At 41.9% G+C, this 17,868-nt stretch overlaps 3 protein-coding genes across 3 annotated transcripts; 1 reads left to right on the top strand and 2 right to left on the bottom strand.

Moving 5' to 3' along the window:
- Window positions 1–677: 677 nt before the first annotated feature.
- On the bottom strand, window positions 678–5,396 carry LOC135332966 (annexin A4-like). The gene is made up of 16 exons (XM_064527903.1): window positions 5,254–5,396; window positions 4,821–4,929; window positions 4,277–4,656; window positions 3,872–3,979; window positions 3,624–3,714; window positions 3,302–3,396; window positions 2,906–3,019; window positions 2,425–2,515; window positions 2,228–2,307; window positions 2,032–2,088; window positions 1,925–1,971; window positions 1,768–1,834; window positions 1,603–1,678; window positions 1,498–1,556; window positions 1,131–1,253; window positions 678–921 (listed from the first exon to the last, which is right to left on the bottom strand). The coding sequence occupies exons 1-16, from the start codon at window positions 5,362–5,364 to the stop codon at window positions 862–864; spliced, it is 1,668 nt and encodes a 555-aa protein (XP_064383973.1). The 5' UTR covers window positions 5,365–5,396; the 3' UTR covers window positions 678–861.
- A 1-nt stretch (window position 5,397) lies between these two features.
- LOC135332978 (uncharacterized) lies at window positions 5,398–8,412 on the top strand. Its single transcript, XM_064527919.1, has 5 exons — window positions 5,398–5,590; window positions 5,880–5,912; window positions 6,022–6,171; window positions 6,715–6,859; window positions 8,111–8,412. Exons 1-5 carry the CDS (start codon window positions 5,548–5,550, stop codon window positions 8,238–8,240), a joined length of 501 nt encoding a protein of 166 aa, XP_064383989.1. The 5' UTR covers window positions 5,398–5,547; the 3' UTR covers window positions 8,241–8,412.
- On the bottom strand, window positions 8,382–17,824 carry LOC135332958 (transcription factor RFX4-like). The gene is made up of 14 exons (XM_064527892.1): window positions 17,495–17,824; window positions 16,701–16,767; window positions 16,169–16,354; window positions 14,262–14,342; window positions 13,595–13,625; window positions 13,252–13,431; window positions 12,318–12,481; window positions 11,968–12,068; window positions 11,617–11,675; window positions 11,112–11,262; window positions 10,696–10,793; window positions 10,405–10,516; window positions 10,008–10,124; window positions 8,382–9,577 (listed from the first exon to the last, which is right to left on the bottom strand). Exons 1-14 carry the CDS (start codon window positions 17,568–17,570, stop codon window positions 8,559–8,561), a joined length of 2,442 nt encoding a protein of 813 aa, XP_064383962.1. The 5' UTR covers window positions 17,571–17,824; the 3' UTR covers window positions 8,382–8,558.
- Window positions 17,825–17,868: the final 44 nt, after the last annotated feature.

The following is a 17,868-nucleotide window of genomic DNA, read 5'->3' as shown; positions in this document are numbered from 1 at the left end:
TATGTCCTCTAAAACGGACGGAGATGAATATGAAATCAGTATGATCAGAGAAAGCTGTATGTACTCGACTACCGAGTTACTTGTTAATGGCAAGAAAACCGATTTTTCCCAACTCGGATGGGTGGCTGCTTGGGTATTGGATGATTCGGCAGAAGATTATCATAACAGAACCTGAATCTATACAACAAAATGGATTCATCGCTAGCTTAATAACAGAAGGAGTGTTTAAAGAATCATTGATTAAAAATCTTCCTCGTACATGTACTAGCAAAACGGTACAATCTGTATTGCAAGCTCGATCCGCCAACGACTAGACTGCATTGATGTACATTCACAAACAACTGTGCTAGGTTAATTCTCATTGTTGTCTCTAGGTTTTTAATGTGCCCAATTATTGTGTACACATTTAATATTGTTATTATTGAGTGCTACAGTAACCCCCCCCCCCCTGCAGTTGGTGTTATTATTGAGTGCTACAGTAACCCCCCCCCCCCTGCAGTTGGTGTTATTATTGAGTGCTACAGTAACCCCCCCCCCCCCTGCAGTTGGTGTTATTATTGAGTGCTACAGTAACCCCCCCCCCCCCCTGCAGTTGGTGTTATTATTGAGTGCTACAGTAACTCCCCCTGCAGTTGGTGTTATTATTGAGTGCGAATCCAGGCAATTTTCCCCCACAATTTCTGTTAATATAATTATTGTGAATGTACAGTAGTATACAGTCGTGTATCTACCAGCTATTTAAAACTAGAATGGATTTAATTATGTTCAAACTATGTCACAATGCTAAGCTAAAGTTAAAAATATGTTTAGCTATTATATATAGTCAGTAGGAATGATGTGAAATCAGCGTCAATGCTTAGTCTAGTGGTCTTCCCCGGCTAGTGCCATGAGAATCCTTCGGTAGTCTCCAGATGTATCACCCTACAGGAGTGGGTGTAAGAGAGAGAAAATTGTAGACTGAGAGGCTCCAAACGGTAAGAATGTATAATTATATAACTTGATGTCTATAAAGACAGAGGTATGATGATAAAATGCATGGAAAGATTGTCTCTCTACAGCATAATATAATTATGTGTGGACAAGAAACAGTAACCGTACAATGTGTTTTATAGCAGGTCTATACATTGTACCTTGATGAACGAGCCAAGAGTCTTGTGGTATTTGGACTGGAACTTATGCTTGATCTGTACCATGTCCACCTCACAGCGTGTGACCACTACCCTCACCAACGTCCGGTCATCAGTGCCCAGACCCTGAAAGTAGAGATACACTTGAGTTCCTACATGTAATACGAAATAATGGGGGGGGGGGGGGGGGGGGGGGGGGAGGTTGTTATGTTATGTTACGTATGCTTAAAGTATGTACATGTAGGTACGAGCTAAACTGAATACAGAAGACATACTAATGTCTTATAAGGTATTGTACATGTATATAATACGTATTTATGTTCACTGTGCAGACGCAAAAATTAATAAACTAGTGGCACAGCTTACTTACCTTCATTGACTTGTACAACGCTTCAGCAAAATATCCAGATCGATCACGCACACACTTCACTGAAAAATAAGTTAAATTCAATTACTATTTTGGTAGCGGACCTACCTATGGCCAGCATTCCCTCTTTCAGGTCTCCCGACATCTCTCGGGAGATGGACTGCTCTATATCATACTTGCAGATCTGCAAAATAATAATTATTACTGTACATAAGTCACAATTGATCTATAATAGTAGTTGTGCTACAGGTAATATAATAAAATATCGATCACCTTAGAGTATTGATCAAACACCATTCTCAAATGTGAGAAGCTCCTTGAAGCCAAGATGTGATTGAACCTGCACAAATAGTAATCAATTGATTATGATAATATTCTATACCAGGAGTGCATGAATGCCTATACACATGCATGGCAGTATTTCACTAACTTTGATTCATCTGTTCCCCAGCGTGCTTCTCCAGCCTGGTACAGTGCCTGCACATTTATAACAAAGCAATTAAAAAGTTAACATGTGATACTGAATTTGTTTCTGACCTGAGCGTCTGCCCTGGCTCTCTCCTTGTCAACAACACCGTAAGCATCTCTGGCACCCTAATTGTACACAGGCACGGTTAAGCAGGGTTCAGTATGAAAGAATTAAACGACATGGCAGGTGGTAATCAACATACATGTAAAAAGCTATATCGCTAATGAGTTAACTAAGGTCTACTGTAAAATAGCAAACAATTACCGTAAGCATGGAAACCAGAAGTCGTTTGAAATTGCCCGAAGTATCAGACACAACGTCTCTTTCCAAGTCCCTGCCGTAGTCTGTATGAGTGCACAGTGGATTCGATTCTAGCTTAACTGTGTGATCAATGCATACACAAGTGTATGGTACCAACCCTACTCAAATCCTAGGAATAGAAGGGAACAACACATAATTACCTTTCTTGTATTGTTCCTTCACGGCAAGTATCTGCTCATTTGTTCGTGTGCACAGGATCTCAACAAGAGCATGTTCATCGGTCCCAACTCCCTAATCGGTTAGTTAATGAAAATCATGCAGCTCTTATATGTACAGTAGGTACACAGTACATTTTACACATTGGATCTGACGGGCCAAAATCCATTTAATCCCAGAGGAGGTACGACGGCCACTGCAATAACGTTGAGCGTGGGCAGAATTATGCCTCGATTATCCGCCCACGCTCAATGTTATTGCAGAGGCTAATTGTCTAATTGAGGCACGCGTGTCGTACCTCCTCTGATTCAACCCCTTACAGGCAGTGACGGCTACCATTTTGATAAACACACACACCCATCACTATGATCTTCCAGCAATGAGTTAATATATAGCTTGAAACCATCATGAAATGCTAGAATACGGAAGGGAAAGCAATCTCTTGGCAGTTTAGAATATCCTTACCTTGATAGCCTCCCTGACCACAAAGGCATCGTACTCGGACGGTGTCTTCAATAGTGCCACAACAGCGTCCTCGAAATTCCCACTGAGCTCACTTTTCAGTTCTCTGACCAAATCCTACACACAGAACATCCATGAGCAATACAACGATGACCTCGACTTTAATAGATACAGCTCAGTTATGATTTAGAGTGTACAAGCACCTACATGTATAGTGGAATCTTCAATGAAGTACCTTGCACTGTATTGATTACCTCTCTTTTATACAAAGGACAGTGCAAAAGTACCGAAAAGAACAACCTAAAAATGGAGGTTAAAAATTGCTCCAGCGTACTTTGGGTTTAAGTACCGAAGTAATTAAGCTACACGCATACGTACATGTAATTATAATCAACTCACTTTGCCATACATGGATTTGAATTTTGTTATAATCTCCATACGCTGAGTGTTTGAGCGGTGGGCCAGCACACTGATAATGGCCTTCTCGTCAGTACCTGCAAATGGAGGGACACAGATAATAAGTGGATTGCTAGCTACAGGAAGTACATATGAAGTGGATCAAAGAATCATTGTCCCCATAGTAATAATTATGCAATGTAGTTGGTAAGTTCACTTACACAATTACTCAACGGTCTTCTCAAAAGTCTTTTCATTATCAAACTTGGACAGAAATAGAACTCACAAACTAAAACACCACATATAATTATAGTCGTGTACACACCTAGCCCTTTCATTGCCTTCCTGAGAACACTAGCATCATTCTCTGCATCGAAGGAGCGATGTGGCTTCACTGTACCCTCAGTCTTGGGCTCCTGCAAAATAAATTAACAGCTAGCACTATACTTTATTAATTATCAGTTATTCTACAGCACATCACTGAAGCAGGCAAAAAAGCGTTACTAAAAACTTCTGGTGGCAACTGAACAGAAAGGAAAGCTAATACATGCTCTATTAAGTGTGAACACACACCTTCACACTAATGGCAGCCATGGCTTGTGTGGTACTGGCCACAGAGGGAGGAGTTGGCCGTGTGGGGCCACGGTGGGTGTGGGCACTGGGCACTGGCGGGGGAGCAGTCTGCAGGGGAGGGGGACAAAGACTATGATATTCAATACATGCAGGTGTACATAATAATGGTTGTTGTTTCGTAATTATTATATCCAACGTACTGTCGTTTCTAAGAGCATAAATGACAGAGCATAAAAGATTTGAGCTTCTGTTACACATTATAAAGTATACAGTGAACTTGTACACACACTAAATTTAATTAGTAAATCCACACTGCTATATAATTACACGCATGTGTAGACTAGTGCAAACTATGTACACGTATGCACTGTTTAGTACAAAAAATGTATATGCCTGTATACTCACTGAGTAGCCTCGAGGTGTCTGTTGTAAGGGGGTGGGTCCAGTCCCGTATTGGGGGGTATACCCACCTCCAGGGGGATAGGACGGTGGACCAGGGGGGTACGATGAGCCTGGGGGACCTGGGGGATAATTGGTAGAGGTTGGAGGTCCAGAGGGGTACCCGGTTGAGGCAGGAGGTCCGGGGGGGTACCCAGTTGAGGCAGGGGGTCCGGGAGGGTACCCAGTTGAGGCGGGAGGTCCGGGGGGGTATCCAGTTGAGGCGGGGGGTCCGGGGGGGTACCCAGTTGAGGCAGGAGGTCCGGGGGGGTACCCAGGTCGACCAGCAACAGGGGGGTACGATGGTTGTGGGGGGCCAGGGGGGTGGTATGATCCTGAAAATCCACCTATTTTGGCATGACTTAATATTGCTGAATGTATAATTAAATTATTACTGGAACTGAATATTTAAATAGACATTAATTTGTTTGCAAAACAGCCATACACACACGATCTGATCCTGAAGGAAGTCTAAAAATTAAAAGTTTTCTCTTGCTAGGTGTGCATGTACCTTGCGGTGTGGGGGGGTAGCCAGTAGAGAGGGCACTCTGGTGGGAGGGCATGTTAAATCCGATACCACCACTACTCTGACCAGGGGAAGGACCACCTGGTACCCATGGCTGCACGGGAGAGGATACTGTATTTAATGTAGTAATTACGAAACCAAGGAGGTTTGCTTTTACTGTAAAGGAGCATGTGACGTCATACGACGTCACACCTTTTACTTCACCTTAAATAACTGAAGGTCGCTCGAGGTTACTCCACTAGTCTTAATTCTAGGCCACTTAAAAAGTACGTTTCAGGTTGGAATTGGGGCTAGGTGGCTACATTTTTACCTCCATTTAGTAGTAACTGATAACCAATAGCCATAGACAACCCAGTGCCCTCTCAATTTTATTCTCAGATGTATCTCACCTTGCTATAAAAACATACAAAAAACCTACCTTCCCAGGACCAGCAGGAGGTCCAGGGGGGTAAGGACTGCCTCCCTGTGGTGGGTAGCCAGGCTGGGGTGGGTATCCACCTGGGGCTGGGGGATAGCCAGGGTAGGACATCACAAGCTCGCTCTCTAGCAGCTATGTCTCTGTACAGCCAGTGTCCTTGGTAATTATACAGCCACACCTTGTTCTCGGGAACCACCTCGATACAGAGCCGCGGTGTACAAGATCCACCCCCAGAGGTCCACCCCCCTTTTGTTTGCAGGCTTTTTACCACCCCATATCCATGATTAATTTTCCATGTCTTCAACCTGCACACTGGGAATAGGAATGGCATCTTCAGGTAAGGTCTCACTCTATGTATTGTTGTGGTTATTTGTTGTTCTTGTTGTTTGTCTCATTTGTTGGGGAGGAGTACAACTGGCCACATGTGCCTTCGGCCTTCTGTACAACCCTTTCCATTGAGAGATAAAATTATTTCATCAATATGTACAAACATTCAGCACTCTGTTTTTCAAGTGTAGATCTAGCTAAGATTTTGTAGCTAGACTATAAATGTGCTACAATACCAGCTAACTAGATCCACTATGGGCAGTCATATGACTTAATAAACGCACTCATTTTCTATGCAGAAGCTCACAAAAGAAAGACAAAATTTAGCAAAAGTAAGTTTGTTAGTCTGGGGTGAAACCTAGATCAACATGTGCCGCAATTGAGAGAGTGCTTGTGGAGATGTTCGTAACGATTACTTAATATGATTATATGTCCATGCAGGTGGTGAGAACAGAGAAGATGAAGGGAAGAGGGAAAAACCTGAACCTGGGGTGTTGAAAGGACTGATGCCTTGTGTGCTTGGAGTAGCTGGTACCTCACTACTGTTTTGGGCCCTCTTTTTCTTTATCCTGCCTCCAGAAATATTCACTGGTACGTCAGTATTTGGCTGAGACTCGGAGTGTGCACTCGCTATAATTATAGTTTAATATTAGCCCTTTAATTACTTGTTCCATGCATAATTATTCAATTTTCTATGAACTGGGGAACAGCCTTTTGGCCGTTATAGAGAGGTGGTCTTCGTTGTGAGGTTTCGATTGCCAGCCACATGTATGCTCTATGAGTCAATTCCTGCTGTAAATTAATCATGGAGCTTATGCTAACTGCTTCTCTAGTTCATACAAGTTTTGAAAGGCTGTAGACAAGCTACAGCTAGGTTTTCACGATTGTGCGGTGTGGCTGTCCGTTCTGTATTTTTCCATTGCTAACTGATTGGGGATTAGAAAAAGCTGCTCGTTATATAGAGTAGAGAGATGGCCGTTTCTGAGAGGTTGCTTTACCAGAGCTGAGCTCTTGGCCGTTTTATAGCATGTGGTTGCTCTTCGGAGGTGGTCGTTAGGAGGTTCCACTGTACTATCAATATGGTACATATATTTTATCAGTACTATCCCATGCATGTATAATCTGATTATGTAGGCAAATTGGTGTGCACTAAACTCGAGGACCCAGCCAGTTTTGCAGGTGACTTGAGCACAATTGCTGACTGGCAGTCATTTGCACTAGAGCTGGGAGTATCTGATGATGAGGTTAACGGAGAAAACAGGATAGAACATATCCTGAGGTATAATAATTGTAGCTATAAAATTATACCAAAGTGCTAGAAATTAGTGCGTGATACGAAATGGCCGGAGCTCAACCCTAGACGCTCACGTATACGGTTGGGAACCACTGCCATGTAGGATTTGTGCCACCAGTACTTATAGGGTGTAGTTATGAATATGATTATAATCATAAGTGGGCGGTATCCCGCAACTAGGGGTTGGTATATTATGTTCGAGATATTACCTATTATGCTATTCTTTTATGCTCAAGTAAAAAGCCTACAAATTGCCTTTCTATTATTCCCACATTGTACCTAAAGCACAACATAGACCCCCATGTCGTCCACAAGTATAACATCATAATTTCCACATGACTATAACTATACACGATATGGATTGCCAAGGAGATAATTAACCATGCAGTACTTCCAAATGTTTATACTATGTCTCGTACTGACCTGCATTTCTGTAAAACTTGCCTATTATTTTTGTGCATATTATGCCAGCATAATTCCCAAAAGTTGTACCTATCAGTTATGCTCAAAATTATGCTAGCTATATACCAACCCCTACCCGCAACGCTAGCTATTAGAATATAATATTACTGCAAGAGTCAATGTTAACTAATTAAACACATTATTTGAAAGGTCTCTCTAAGCTTTCAGAATACGTTAATTATGGCTGTACTTGACTTGGCGTGTTCCTGGCTTAAGCTTTTGATTGACTGAGAGAATTACACTTTACTGGCTTATTCTGAGTTTCAGCGTTAGCTTGAACGCTGCAATCTGATTGGGCTGCAAAATGTCTGCCCTGACGTGGCAGTGATCCCAACAACACTACGTGGGCGTCCAGGATTGAGCTCCGCCCAACTGGCGTGATACTAACTAATGCTATTTATGCAAGTGGCTATCATATCGCATTCTTTTGTATCACACAATTATTTATTTGAGGCTTGTATATATACAATCGAAATCCCGGCGTTTAATTGAGGGAGTATAATAATTTAATATCTCATACAGTTTTTGTAGTCTTTGGCGAAAATACGTAGTTTTATGCTTGCATAATTATAATTATATATAATTAAATTATATGTAATTATTTCTAGCACTACTATACAGTAACAACCAAAACATTGGACTATAGCTGTTTTGGGCATCTTAGTATTATTTTGAAGATTTCGATTTCCCATTATGACTAACTGCATGTCATAATTATTTCGATCGACTATTATATAATTATAATATTGTACTGATTTACACGTATCTCTTCAGACTGTGGTCCAAGAGAGCTGGTGTCCCGTGTTTAGAAAAGCTGGTGAGGACACTGAAGAAAGTTGGAGAGGAACCATTAATCCTAAAGATCACCACTAACTTTGGCAGTAACTATAAGGACGAATCCTGATCTAGACTATAATAATTATTTATAACTATAGCCTACTGTAGTGTATCTATTTATTCTTCAAGACTTGTACTTGATAGCTAACATTACAGTGATGACATTATCTAGCTGTGAGTATTCACGAATATATATTATTTTACACTGTTATTCCCAACAATTTTTTGGAATCAGAATGTTTTTGAACAACTCAAAGCAAATGATCAACATTTTGCCACGTTATATAGCTCAATAGTCTGTGCATGTGAACTAGTAATAGTATAAGAAAACAAGCTATTCAAATTTGGAAAAATACAAAAAAAAATTGAAACATCATCATCGTTCTCATCTTCTATTCATGATTGGCGGTTGTGAGTTCCCATAGAGTGGCGGCGTGACGTATGGAGCTGGATACCTCGACACCAGGCCTTGAGGGGGAAAGGGGGGCATATTACTGCTAGGTATGTGCGACGGAAGTGACGGCAGGGACGTTGGATACGGATAAGGGTACATACTGGGCATCCCTGGAAAGAGTGGTAAACTTGATGGATTCGGTATCCCACCAGGTAGGTTTCCAGAGGCAGCCATGTGTGCTAGAGATACTGGCATTGGTGGTACAACTCCAGGGTGGTTGGAAGTTCTTGGTTCACTGTGGGAGGACGATACCGAATTTTTTTGGGAAGCATTTAGCACGTGGAGATTTCTTAGTTGATTTGAAGATTCACCAAGCAAGCCATTCATACTATGTGGTGCAGAGTCAAATGCGAGGGAGTGCTCTGTCTGTAGGTGCGGTGGGAGTGTGAGTGGAGGTAAAGTAAAAGTACCAATGTTTGCCGGGTGGCCATGTGACTGTACAAAATTCAGTGGTAGCGAATGATCTTGGTTTCTAGTGAATCCCATTGAAGTAGTCGAGTGAATTTCTTGAATCTGCACAGCAGAGCTAGCCGCAGTGGTTGAGTTGTTAGACATACCCTGATGCAATCGTCTTTGAATCAAGCCTCCTTGTGAAGTAGGCATACTATAAGCACCAATTCCATGAGAGGTTATCAGCCCCTGAAGTGTGTTAGTCTCAGCCTGTGCATCCCCTCTCCCCGTTTGTTGTAAACTAGACAAAGACGTGTTGGAAGATCGTTGTAGAATGCTTTCAGTCTGCATAGGCTCGAGAGTCGGTGAGAGAATGTTGACAAACGATTGCTCAGGGGTGGTAGTGATATCCACACTGCTTCTTCTTGAATGCGAAGTTAGATTGGGAGTGAAGTTGAAGGGTGAAGGTGGTTCAGCTATGAGGGGGATGTCTGAGCTCGAAGATGGCTGGAGGGAGGTGCTCTTTGTATTGTTCCCACTCACCTCAGGCGCGGGAGTATCTGTAGTGGGGGGAATGGGTAAAAACAAAACACAGCTGAGGATGCACTATGGGGTATACTTACATGTACCGTACTTAACCGTCGAACCGCCCACCGGTTTTGATTGACTAATATAAACAAGGGGTGGGCAAATATTTGATTATGTGGCTACTGAACCGTGCAAGCACCCATCCAAGAGAGTTATGCTGGTACTTTCTATGAAACGCAGGAGTACTATTAAGTCTTGTTTGTGAGCTACATGTAGCTAGCTATTTAATAGCTGCACAGTGACCTTTGACCCAATTGTACGCATGCGCAACAGTAGGCGCTTCTACAATTGCGATCTAGGCCTCTACAGGAGGTAAAAGTAAGGCGGGCAGTTTGACAGTTAACTACGGTACATGTAAAATGCATTTTTTTACAAAGTGATCTTTACCAAAGTAATACGTACCTAACTGTAGCATTTGTATCCTTTGAGTGAACTCGTTCTCCTTTTCTGCTTCCATGAGTGACTCCAGTGTGTGTACTATATAGTCCTCTATCAGCGTGTGGATCAGATGAAACGTCCCTATATAGAGGGAACTGAGTAAACATGAGGTGTACATAACGTCATACATGTACATGTGTATACAGAGTATACTTGTGTGGTACTATAGGCACTATAATTATATGCACAGTGTATGGTTGCTGTAATTACATAATGTACGTATGATATATTTTTGTAGTACAATGTTAAAAAGAAGGAACGTCAACACATAAATATAAATGAGAAACCCTCAGACATCCCCTCAGACATCAAGCACACTATACTTGATACTTGCAGTTAGAATTTGACACACTCAACTTACCAAAGCTGGGTGCACTCATCAGTGTGAGCTCCCTAACTATCTTGGAGGTGAAGAACTTCCAGGTGAAGAGAAACGTTCGACTGAGCTCCCTCCGTCTCGCAGCACTCTCTTCCTGTGTGTGTACGTGGGAAGGGGATAACAGTACATTTGTACAACGCATCAGAGGTATGAAAATAATGATACTACGTACAGCTAGGGATTGAAACTCGCCCCAACTTGTTGCACCATTAACTACGACAATTGACTATTAGTGTAAGTATGCTTTAAACAGCAATTATAATTATTGCTCACTTTGCTGATGCAATGGTCGACCACCTTCTCCACCCAGACAATAAAGTCCTCCACACTGGTCTTCTGTTCTGACAGCACACCACTGAACTCTTCCAGAACTGGGAGGGGAACATAAGTATGGTATTAGCAGATCACTGGGAATACACAAACGTAGACACACATTGATATAACTGTATTCTTCCAGAACACAAGGTCTTAGGGAATACATTCACCTACGTACACATATACATGTACATGGATCTATACATGTATAATTTTATACTTGTGCCAGCACCATTATCTCTAATTGTCATCCAAATCCTATACAATGTAATGTATCCACCACACACAGTCACTGAACACTAACGCTCTCAAGCACCAATGTATGAAATGCTCACATCATACCCCACCACACACACAGACACAGACACACTCACACTCAGGCACCATGAGGGCACATCGATCAGACAGACTGAGAGGCTGTACTGCAAAGAGAGTTTGAGTCAGAATGTTCTCAATGTCTAAAGCAGCAAAGTCCTCGGCCAACTGGTCCAGGGGGTCATCACCATGGAGAGCATTACGGGTGGCCTGAGACAACACAAACATAGAGATGATTGATTCCCACAAACCTGTACTGCATTAAAATATACAGCCAAATAACAGCCTGGAGTTATATTTCGCTGACAGTACGCATTGCTAGGCAATTTTAAGTGGGTTAACGTGATCATTGATGACGCGTGTCTAGCCTCTCTGTTTAGTCACATACATAAAACTGCAGCATGGGGTCTATGGCAACCCTAGCACTGCACGCAGTAATGTTTACACAGGTGTGTATTAACAGTAGGTCTGGGCATTTTAATCCCTTTGACCCAATTATCTAATCACTGCAAAAATAAAGCCACAACCTCACTCTTCACTCGTATATAATATCACAAAACTCACATCTGCCAGGTGCATTAGAGAGTGCTGTCTCTGTAGGCTCTTCTTGAACACTGCAGCAACTGAGGGAGAACAATGCACCCGTTAACAGCAGTAGCCAGATAATACATAGACGTAATGTACAACTACATGGGTACATGTACATGTCCATAAAGTGCAGTCAATAATAATCATGAACACCATGCAAATAAGAGTGTGTGCTAAAGGGTGTACGAGCAGTATTACAACGAGTATCGGGAAAGAGAGAGAATTAAAACAAAGATACAGCTATTCTACATGTATCAAATATAGCTATTCTATCAAATACAGCTACACTGTATCCTATCAAAACAGAGAGCTGGTGGACTGACTCACTCTGATACTTGACTTCCTTGAGTGAGTCTGGTAGCCCTTTGAGTGCGGCCTCCAGTGATTCCCTCAGGTTACCCGAAAAATGGTGGACCTCCTGAGCAACACTACAGGAGTGAGGAGTAGTACCAGATGACCATTTAGCATTTTAGTCTTCGTTACTCATAATTATGACTAAAATATGTGCCTACTAAAAGTACTTAAAGAATTACAAGGTTGTCATGACTACAGTGTACTCTATAATTACATGAAAGTAGTTAATCTGGACTCAACAAATGAAAGGACCATTGTACTGTCAGAGGGTGCACAAAGTTACACAAAGTTACAGCGTACACTATCATTTGATTGACACATACTTTTCCGGGATGGACTGCAGTGGTGTTGTGATGTAGACATTAGAGATGGCCTTGTAGAGAATGGTGTCACAGACTGCAATGAGGTCAGTGACGATGTCCGTGGCCAGGATGGGGTGTAGATGAGAGGGCATGCCCTGCCAAAAGTGGTACAGGAAGTTCTGGACCTGTGTGTGTTGTATGTGTGTGAGATAAGGTCAGTATGCTGACATATACATGTATGTACATACACGTAAGTAATTTATAAATACAGTATAGGCAAGGACTATCCCATGTACGATATATAAGAGAGAGTAGCAAAGGTAAGTGTTTTATTGTCTTCCTTCACTTATTGACCCGATCAGGCGGTTAGGGATACTGTATGTCTTCTACAACTGTATGTAATGTGGTATCTACGTGGTACAGTTGATGCATGGTGGTACAGGAGTAACCCAAACAGAGTGGGCGGGATTGCCTGTTGCTAAGGAATGGTAGGGGTATTCAGTGCTATTGAGTAGGTGGTCAGCATGAGTCACTGCACAGTGGGTAACTCATGTTACAACCTGTGCAGTGAGATCATTCGGTTGTGATTACCAGGCACGTAAGCTGCATGTACATGTGTACTGTACTCAGTATGTGCATAATATATATTACAATATTATGGTCACCACTGCTACTTGGGTTGCTACTGTACCATCACACAGGCTCAACTCAGTGTGTGCATATATATACTAATATTACATATTTATGGTCACCACTGCTACTTGGGTTACCATCACACAGGCTCAAAGTTATCAACAGTACATGTACAACATGTGTACTGTAGCTAACTTTGAGGGACCATAACCTGAGTATAGAGTATTCAATAATTATGTCAAAGCCAAGTTTTTAAATAACTGTGCCAACCTTAGGAACCAAATTTCTGACCTCCACAGAATGAATGACCAGAGCAACTCACCTCATTAAAGGTGGCTCTGACCACACTGTCCAGTATCCTCTGACAATGAGCACGGTACATGACCATGAAGGTATGCAATTTATCTCTGGAGAGGGAGGCGGGGAGCTCCATTCTGTTAACATTGGGGAAGGATGGCAGGACAGCACTTGGCTTCTCTTTAGTTGCATAGTACGCATGCGTCTGTGTGTGTGTGTGTGGGAGGGGTGTGGGGTGGGCAGCGTAAATTCATGATTGAGAGCCTCTCTAAAGAGGACTAGATAGTTATAACATTCATTGAGGCACTGATATACTTCATACTAGTCAGGGTTAAAGAAATACAATACGTGTACAATGCATTAGATACCTTTTTGCCTTCTGTTTCTTTCCGTGTGGTCCTAGTGGAGGGAGAAATGACGACAGGAAATTAGTAAAAGGACACACACGAATGAGCAGCAAGCAACTACTAATTATGATGATGAGTGATGAGTTATGACATTTCCTTACCACAGTGTATTATAATTCGTGGGACAACGTTCAACGTGATTCCTATTATCATGGTGTACATAGTCATACGTACACATGTAATTGAGCCTAATAACGAGTGGGGTGATCTACATGTACTGCAGTGGAATGTAGACATACATGTACAGTGTATTTAGCAGAATAGACACGCCACCAAAACAAGGGGCTCTAGCACGGGGGGCATATTTACACAGGTGTAGAGAATACAATCTACTAATGACAGGAGCCTCCCATAATTTTAACCAACAAAACGATGGTAATTGTACCATTTTGTTAGTGTATGAGTTGAGTTCAGAGGAGGTCCGACATGCATGCACGAAGCACTACAAGTTCAGTGTGTATTGATGTCATTGCGGTCACATGATAACGTTCAGGGAATACACTAGCACTTGTAGTGATTTGTGCACGCAGGTCAGACCTCCTCTGAGTGGAGTTACTCAGTACACTATATCACCACATTAAAGAGTACTGGTCTTATAATTATGACCTCTCAAAGGCGATGCACTCACCCCTGTCCGTGCTGTTTCTCCAGATAGTCTGCAGTATAGTAGCGGGACGTCGGTTTGATGCCCAGTCCAAAGTAATGATATCTGTAGTGTATGCATCGAGACATCAATTATTCATAAGAATTGTTATTACATTTTTGTATAGGCTTTAGTTGTGAGCATTCAAAAAGAGCCAAGGAAAATTGATTATGAGAGCTGTTAAACAATGGTTTTGGAACTACGCACTTGGTAACAGTTGTTTCTGGCACAGCTTTTGAGTGGTTGCCTGCACAGAACCACACACCTTACCTTAATCGTGTAAGGCCTTGTACGGACATGTTAAGACTACAAGTATACATTACGTCTCCACAGCAACGCTTAGAACACTTGATCAAATTATGTCATTATGTTGTGACCTTTGATCAGGATCAGCTAAAAATAGACACAATACTATATCCATGACAACTGTCTGGCATATTTGCACATGTGGCAGATATACCCACAAAAGCCTCAAAGTGCAACAGGGAAAACCGGAGTGTGGGAAAGTGTGAATGGGTGGTAATGAGGTTAAAGTGATTGTGGTGGGTTGTGGCTGGTGTGTGTGTGCTTTGTAGAACACTTGTTGCATAGATACTGACCATCAGGTTTCTTTGTGATGCAATTAGCGCTAGCAGTGGTAATTGCTAGGGGATCTGAGAACATAGGTGGGTGTGGGGATAGTCTGGACATTTAACGCTACATTGACAATGCTTGCAGAACCGCTTCATATAAGTACGTCATTTCCGATCCATTTCACTTCACACAAAGGCTGTGTACATCAGTGATCACCATCCCACACAAAGGTGGACGACAATAAAATTCAGGTTACATGTACATGTACTTCAAACGTATTCATATCTTCCTTCCTTCCGTCCGTAAACCAGACAAGTGACGCTGAGCACACTACACCAGCTTCCACGATTACCACAAAGGTCCGATTCTACTGAACTATTTTGATTGGTGTAATTATTACGGTAGCACTAATAATACTTTATCCCAAGAACATACATGTAGGATGACATTTGAGCCACAAGGGACTTTTAGTCCACCACATCACATGGTGGATTATGAAAGTAATTTTCACTACCCTGCCTCTAAGAATTTTATGCACGTTATTGCCTGATAGATCAATTAAAGCCTTCTATGGACTGAAAATGTTAAGACTTCTGTATACTGTAATGTTAAGACTACAAGAGTTCTGTATACATTACATCAATCAATTACCACAGCAACCGTTGTAACGAATTACATTATGTTGTGACCTCTGAAAGCTTACTGTAAGATACTGACAACTGCACGCGCTAGGTATACAATCTGCAAAAGGCTAGCTCTCTAAAACACTTCAACATGATAAACAGGCACTCTTCAACCTACACAACATCATTACAATGACATCACTGCATTCTGTTAGTAGCTTTTACTTTCTAGATACACAATACAAGTACACGTAGTGCACCTACATCAAGAACCCCTTTCCTCTTAGCCTGGAACAGGTGGATTTAGGCGGTCGTAATGGGTCATAAGCTGAGCTATCTGATAGGTTCAAAATGTTGGTACAGTACGTATCTTAATTGCGTTCTCAGAACAATTTTGGAGCACGTTTTAGAAGTAAATACTTCATGGCAGTGAAAATGCATGACAGTAGGCTATAAACACACGACCTGTTGCTCTAGTATTGGGTTGACATACACATATACTATTGCGAAAGTAAAACTAATAATACACATGTATGGTCAGGCGTTTTAAGGAATATACCAATATCTAGTACACTACTACATTTTCTCTCTTCAAAGCAGTGAAATGCAATTAAATTAGTATATTTACCTGGTGAAGGTTAGGGCTAGTTGTACTGACCAAATTGGGCAGGTTAGTGATATATTATATTCACTCACTTTGATTGTCCCCTAGTGCCCAATCTCCGGGTGGTGAGGCTGGGGTACTGCTGCCGGATGATCTTGCCAAAACTTGCTGCATTGACAGGTTGTAACTTGTCCCTCGTACAGTGGTCCACGTAGTGATCGTAGATGGTGGAGCGGGGCAAACAAATACCATCCTCGTAATGGTAGTTGTCATCCAACCTACACGGGGGACAGGTTGTTACGACGATCGCACATACATATACAGATGGTGAGCTATCACATGCTCTCTTGTAAAGATGTACTCTTTAGAGACAAAAGTCACATGTGCATGTACATCAATTTTTTTCATCACGAATTGAATGGCTACCCTTCATAGAAAAGTGCACACGCATACCGTCTACTAATCAAATGTATGTACGCTTGAACTCCGGTCCTCAAATAGAAAGTTTACTCAATGTTTACACAGCTAGGGTGGTCTGTGGAGATTAATATAGACATGATGTACGTACTGTACATGTATGATGTAGTACCACACTGGTCTGTTCTATTATGTACTCTCACTCACCACTTTGCTATGGACTGAGTGGACTGAGGTCGCAAGTTGGAGTTGAATGTGTACTCCTCAAGGTGCTCTGTGTGTGTGCGTGCGTGCGTGCGTGCGTGTGTGTGTGTGTGTGTGTGCGTGTGTGTGTGTGAGTGATGCATGTGTATAATCAATACTTTACTCTACTGTTGAAATGGGTGTTATCGATGCACGCTCAATTGCACTGTTTACATCTGTACAGTCGTACACTATCAAAATACTGACATCCAATACACCGCTATACTGCTGCATGTTTTTGGGCAGTAACAGTGTCATCACTGGACAGGTGCACAGCTATCGATCATCAAAGCCATTCATTCACTACCAAACTAATTTATTTATTGCTTTCCTTAAACCACATTTACATGCACATGTACATGCACATGTACATGTGTACATGTAAGAAAACTTCCAACAAAAGGAGAGGTTAATTATATGGAGAACAAAAACTGTGGAAGGAATCATTTCCAGTGTGCCCCTTTGGAAGGCTATTTAATACATGTAGTTGAACTACTGTACACCACCGTCTCTTGTAATTCCATGCTACCAGCCAAGGCTCTCCTGTTTAAATAGAGTTTTAGGTTTTTTAGTTCTTATGACGGCATAATCATAGCATGCATTATACGATTTATATTGGACACATCCTTAGCACTAGAAGATGCGATCGATACCCACAGGCATAATTGTATAAAGCCCTAACACAATTTCAATGTTCGACCAGTACACATGTACATCACCCGACACAACTCAACTGTATGTACGTACACTTGACTCACCTGGCTCCAACTGTCCCTCAGCCATCACACTGGGCACTTGTAGGGCTAGGGTCGGTTGCCCTGGGTAGCAAGCCATCAGTGTCTGGTATGTACAATTCACTCTAAAGGCAGTAGACAAGTCTTCAAGACAAGTGTATCACATAAGGCTGTCTGATTCCAGGAAGCTAGTTCCAGCTAGCCTTAGGCGAGTCGTTGAGGGTTTAGCAAATGTCTTTGGCTCTTTATAGCTGCTCTAGAACACTATATAACCGCTTTCCATTACGGCAAAAGCCATTCAAAGGGACGGTAACACAGCAACTACAGTAAAACTTATGGAATGTGAACTATAATCAGTAATAAATTGTAACGAATCGTCTTAGAAATTAGCAAATGTG

This window comes from Halichondria panicea, chromosome 3 (assembly GCF_963675165.1).
Source record: "Halichondria panicea chromosome 3, odHalPani1.1, whole genome shotgun sequence".
Classification (NCBI taxonomy): domain Eukaryota; kingdom Metazoa; phylum Porifera; class Demospongiae; order Suberitida; family Halichondriidae; genus Halichondria; species Halichondria panicea.
This window is presented reverse-complemented; position numbering and strand designations above follow the sequence as displayed.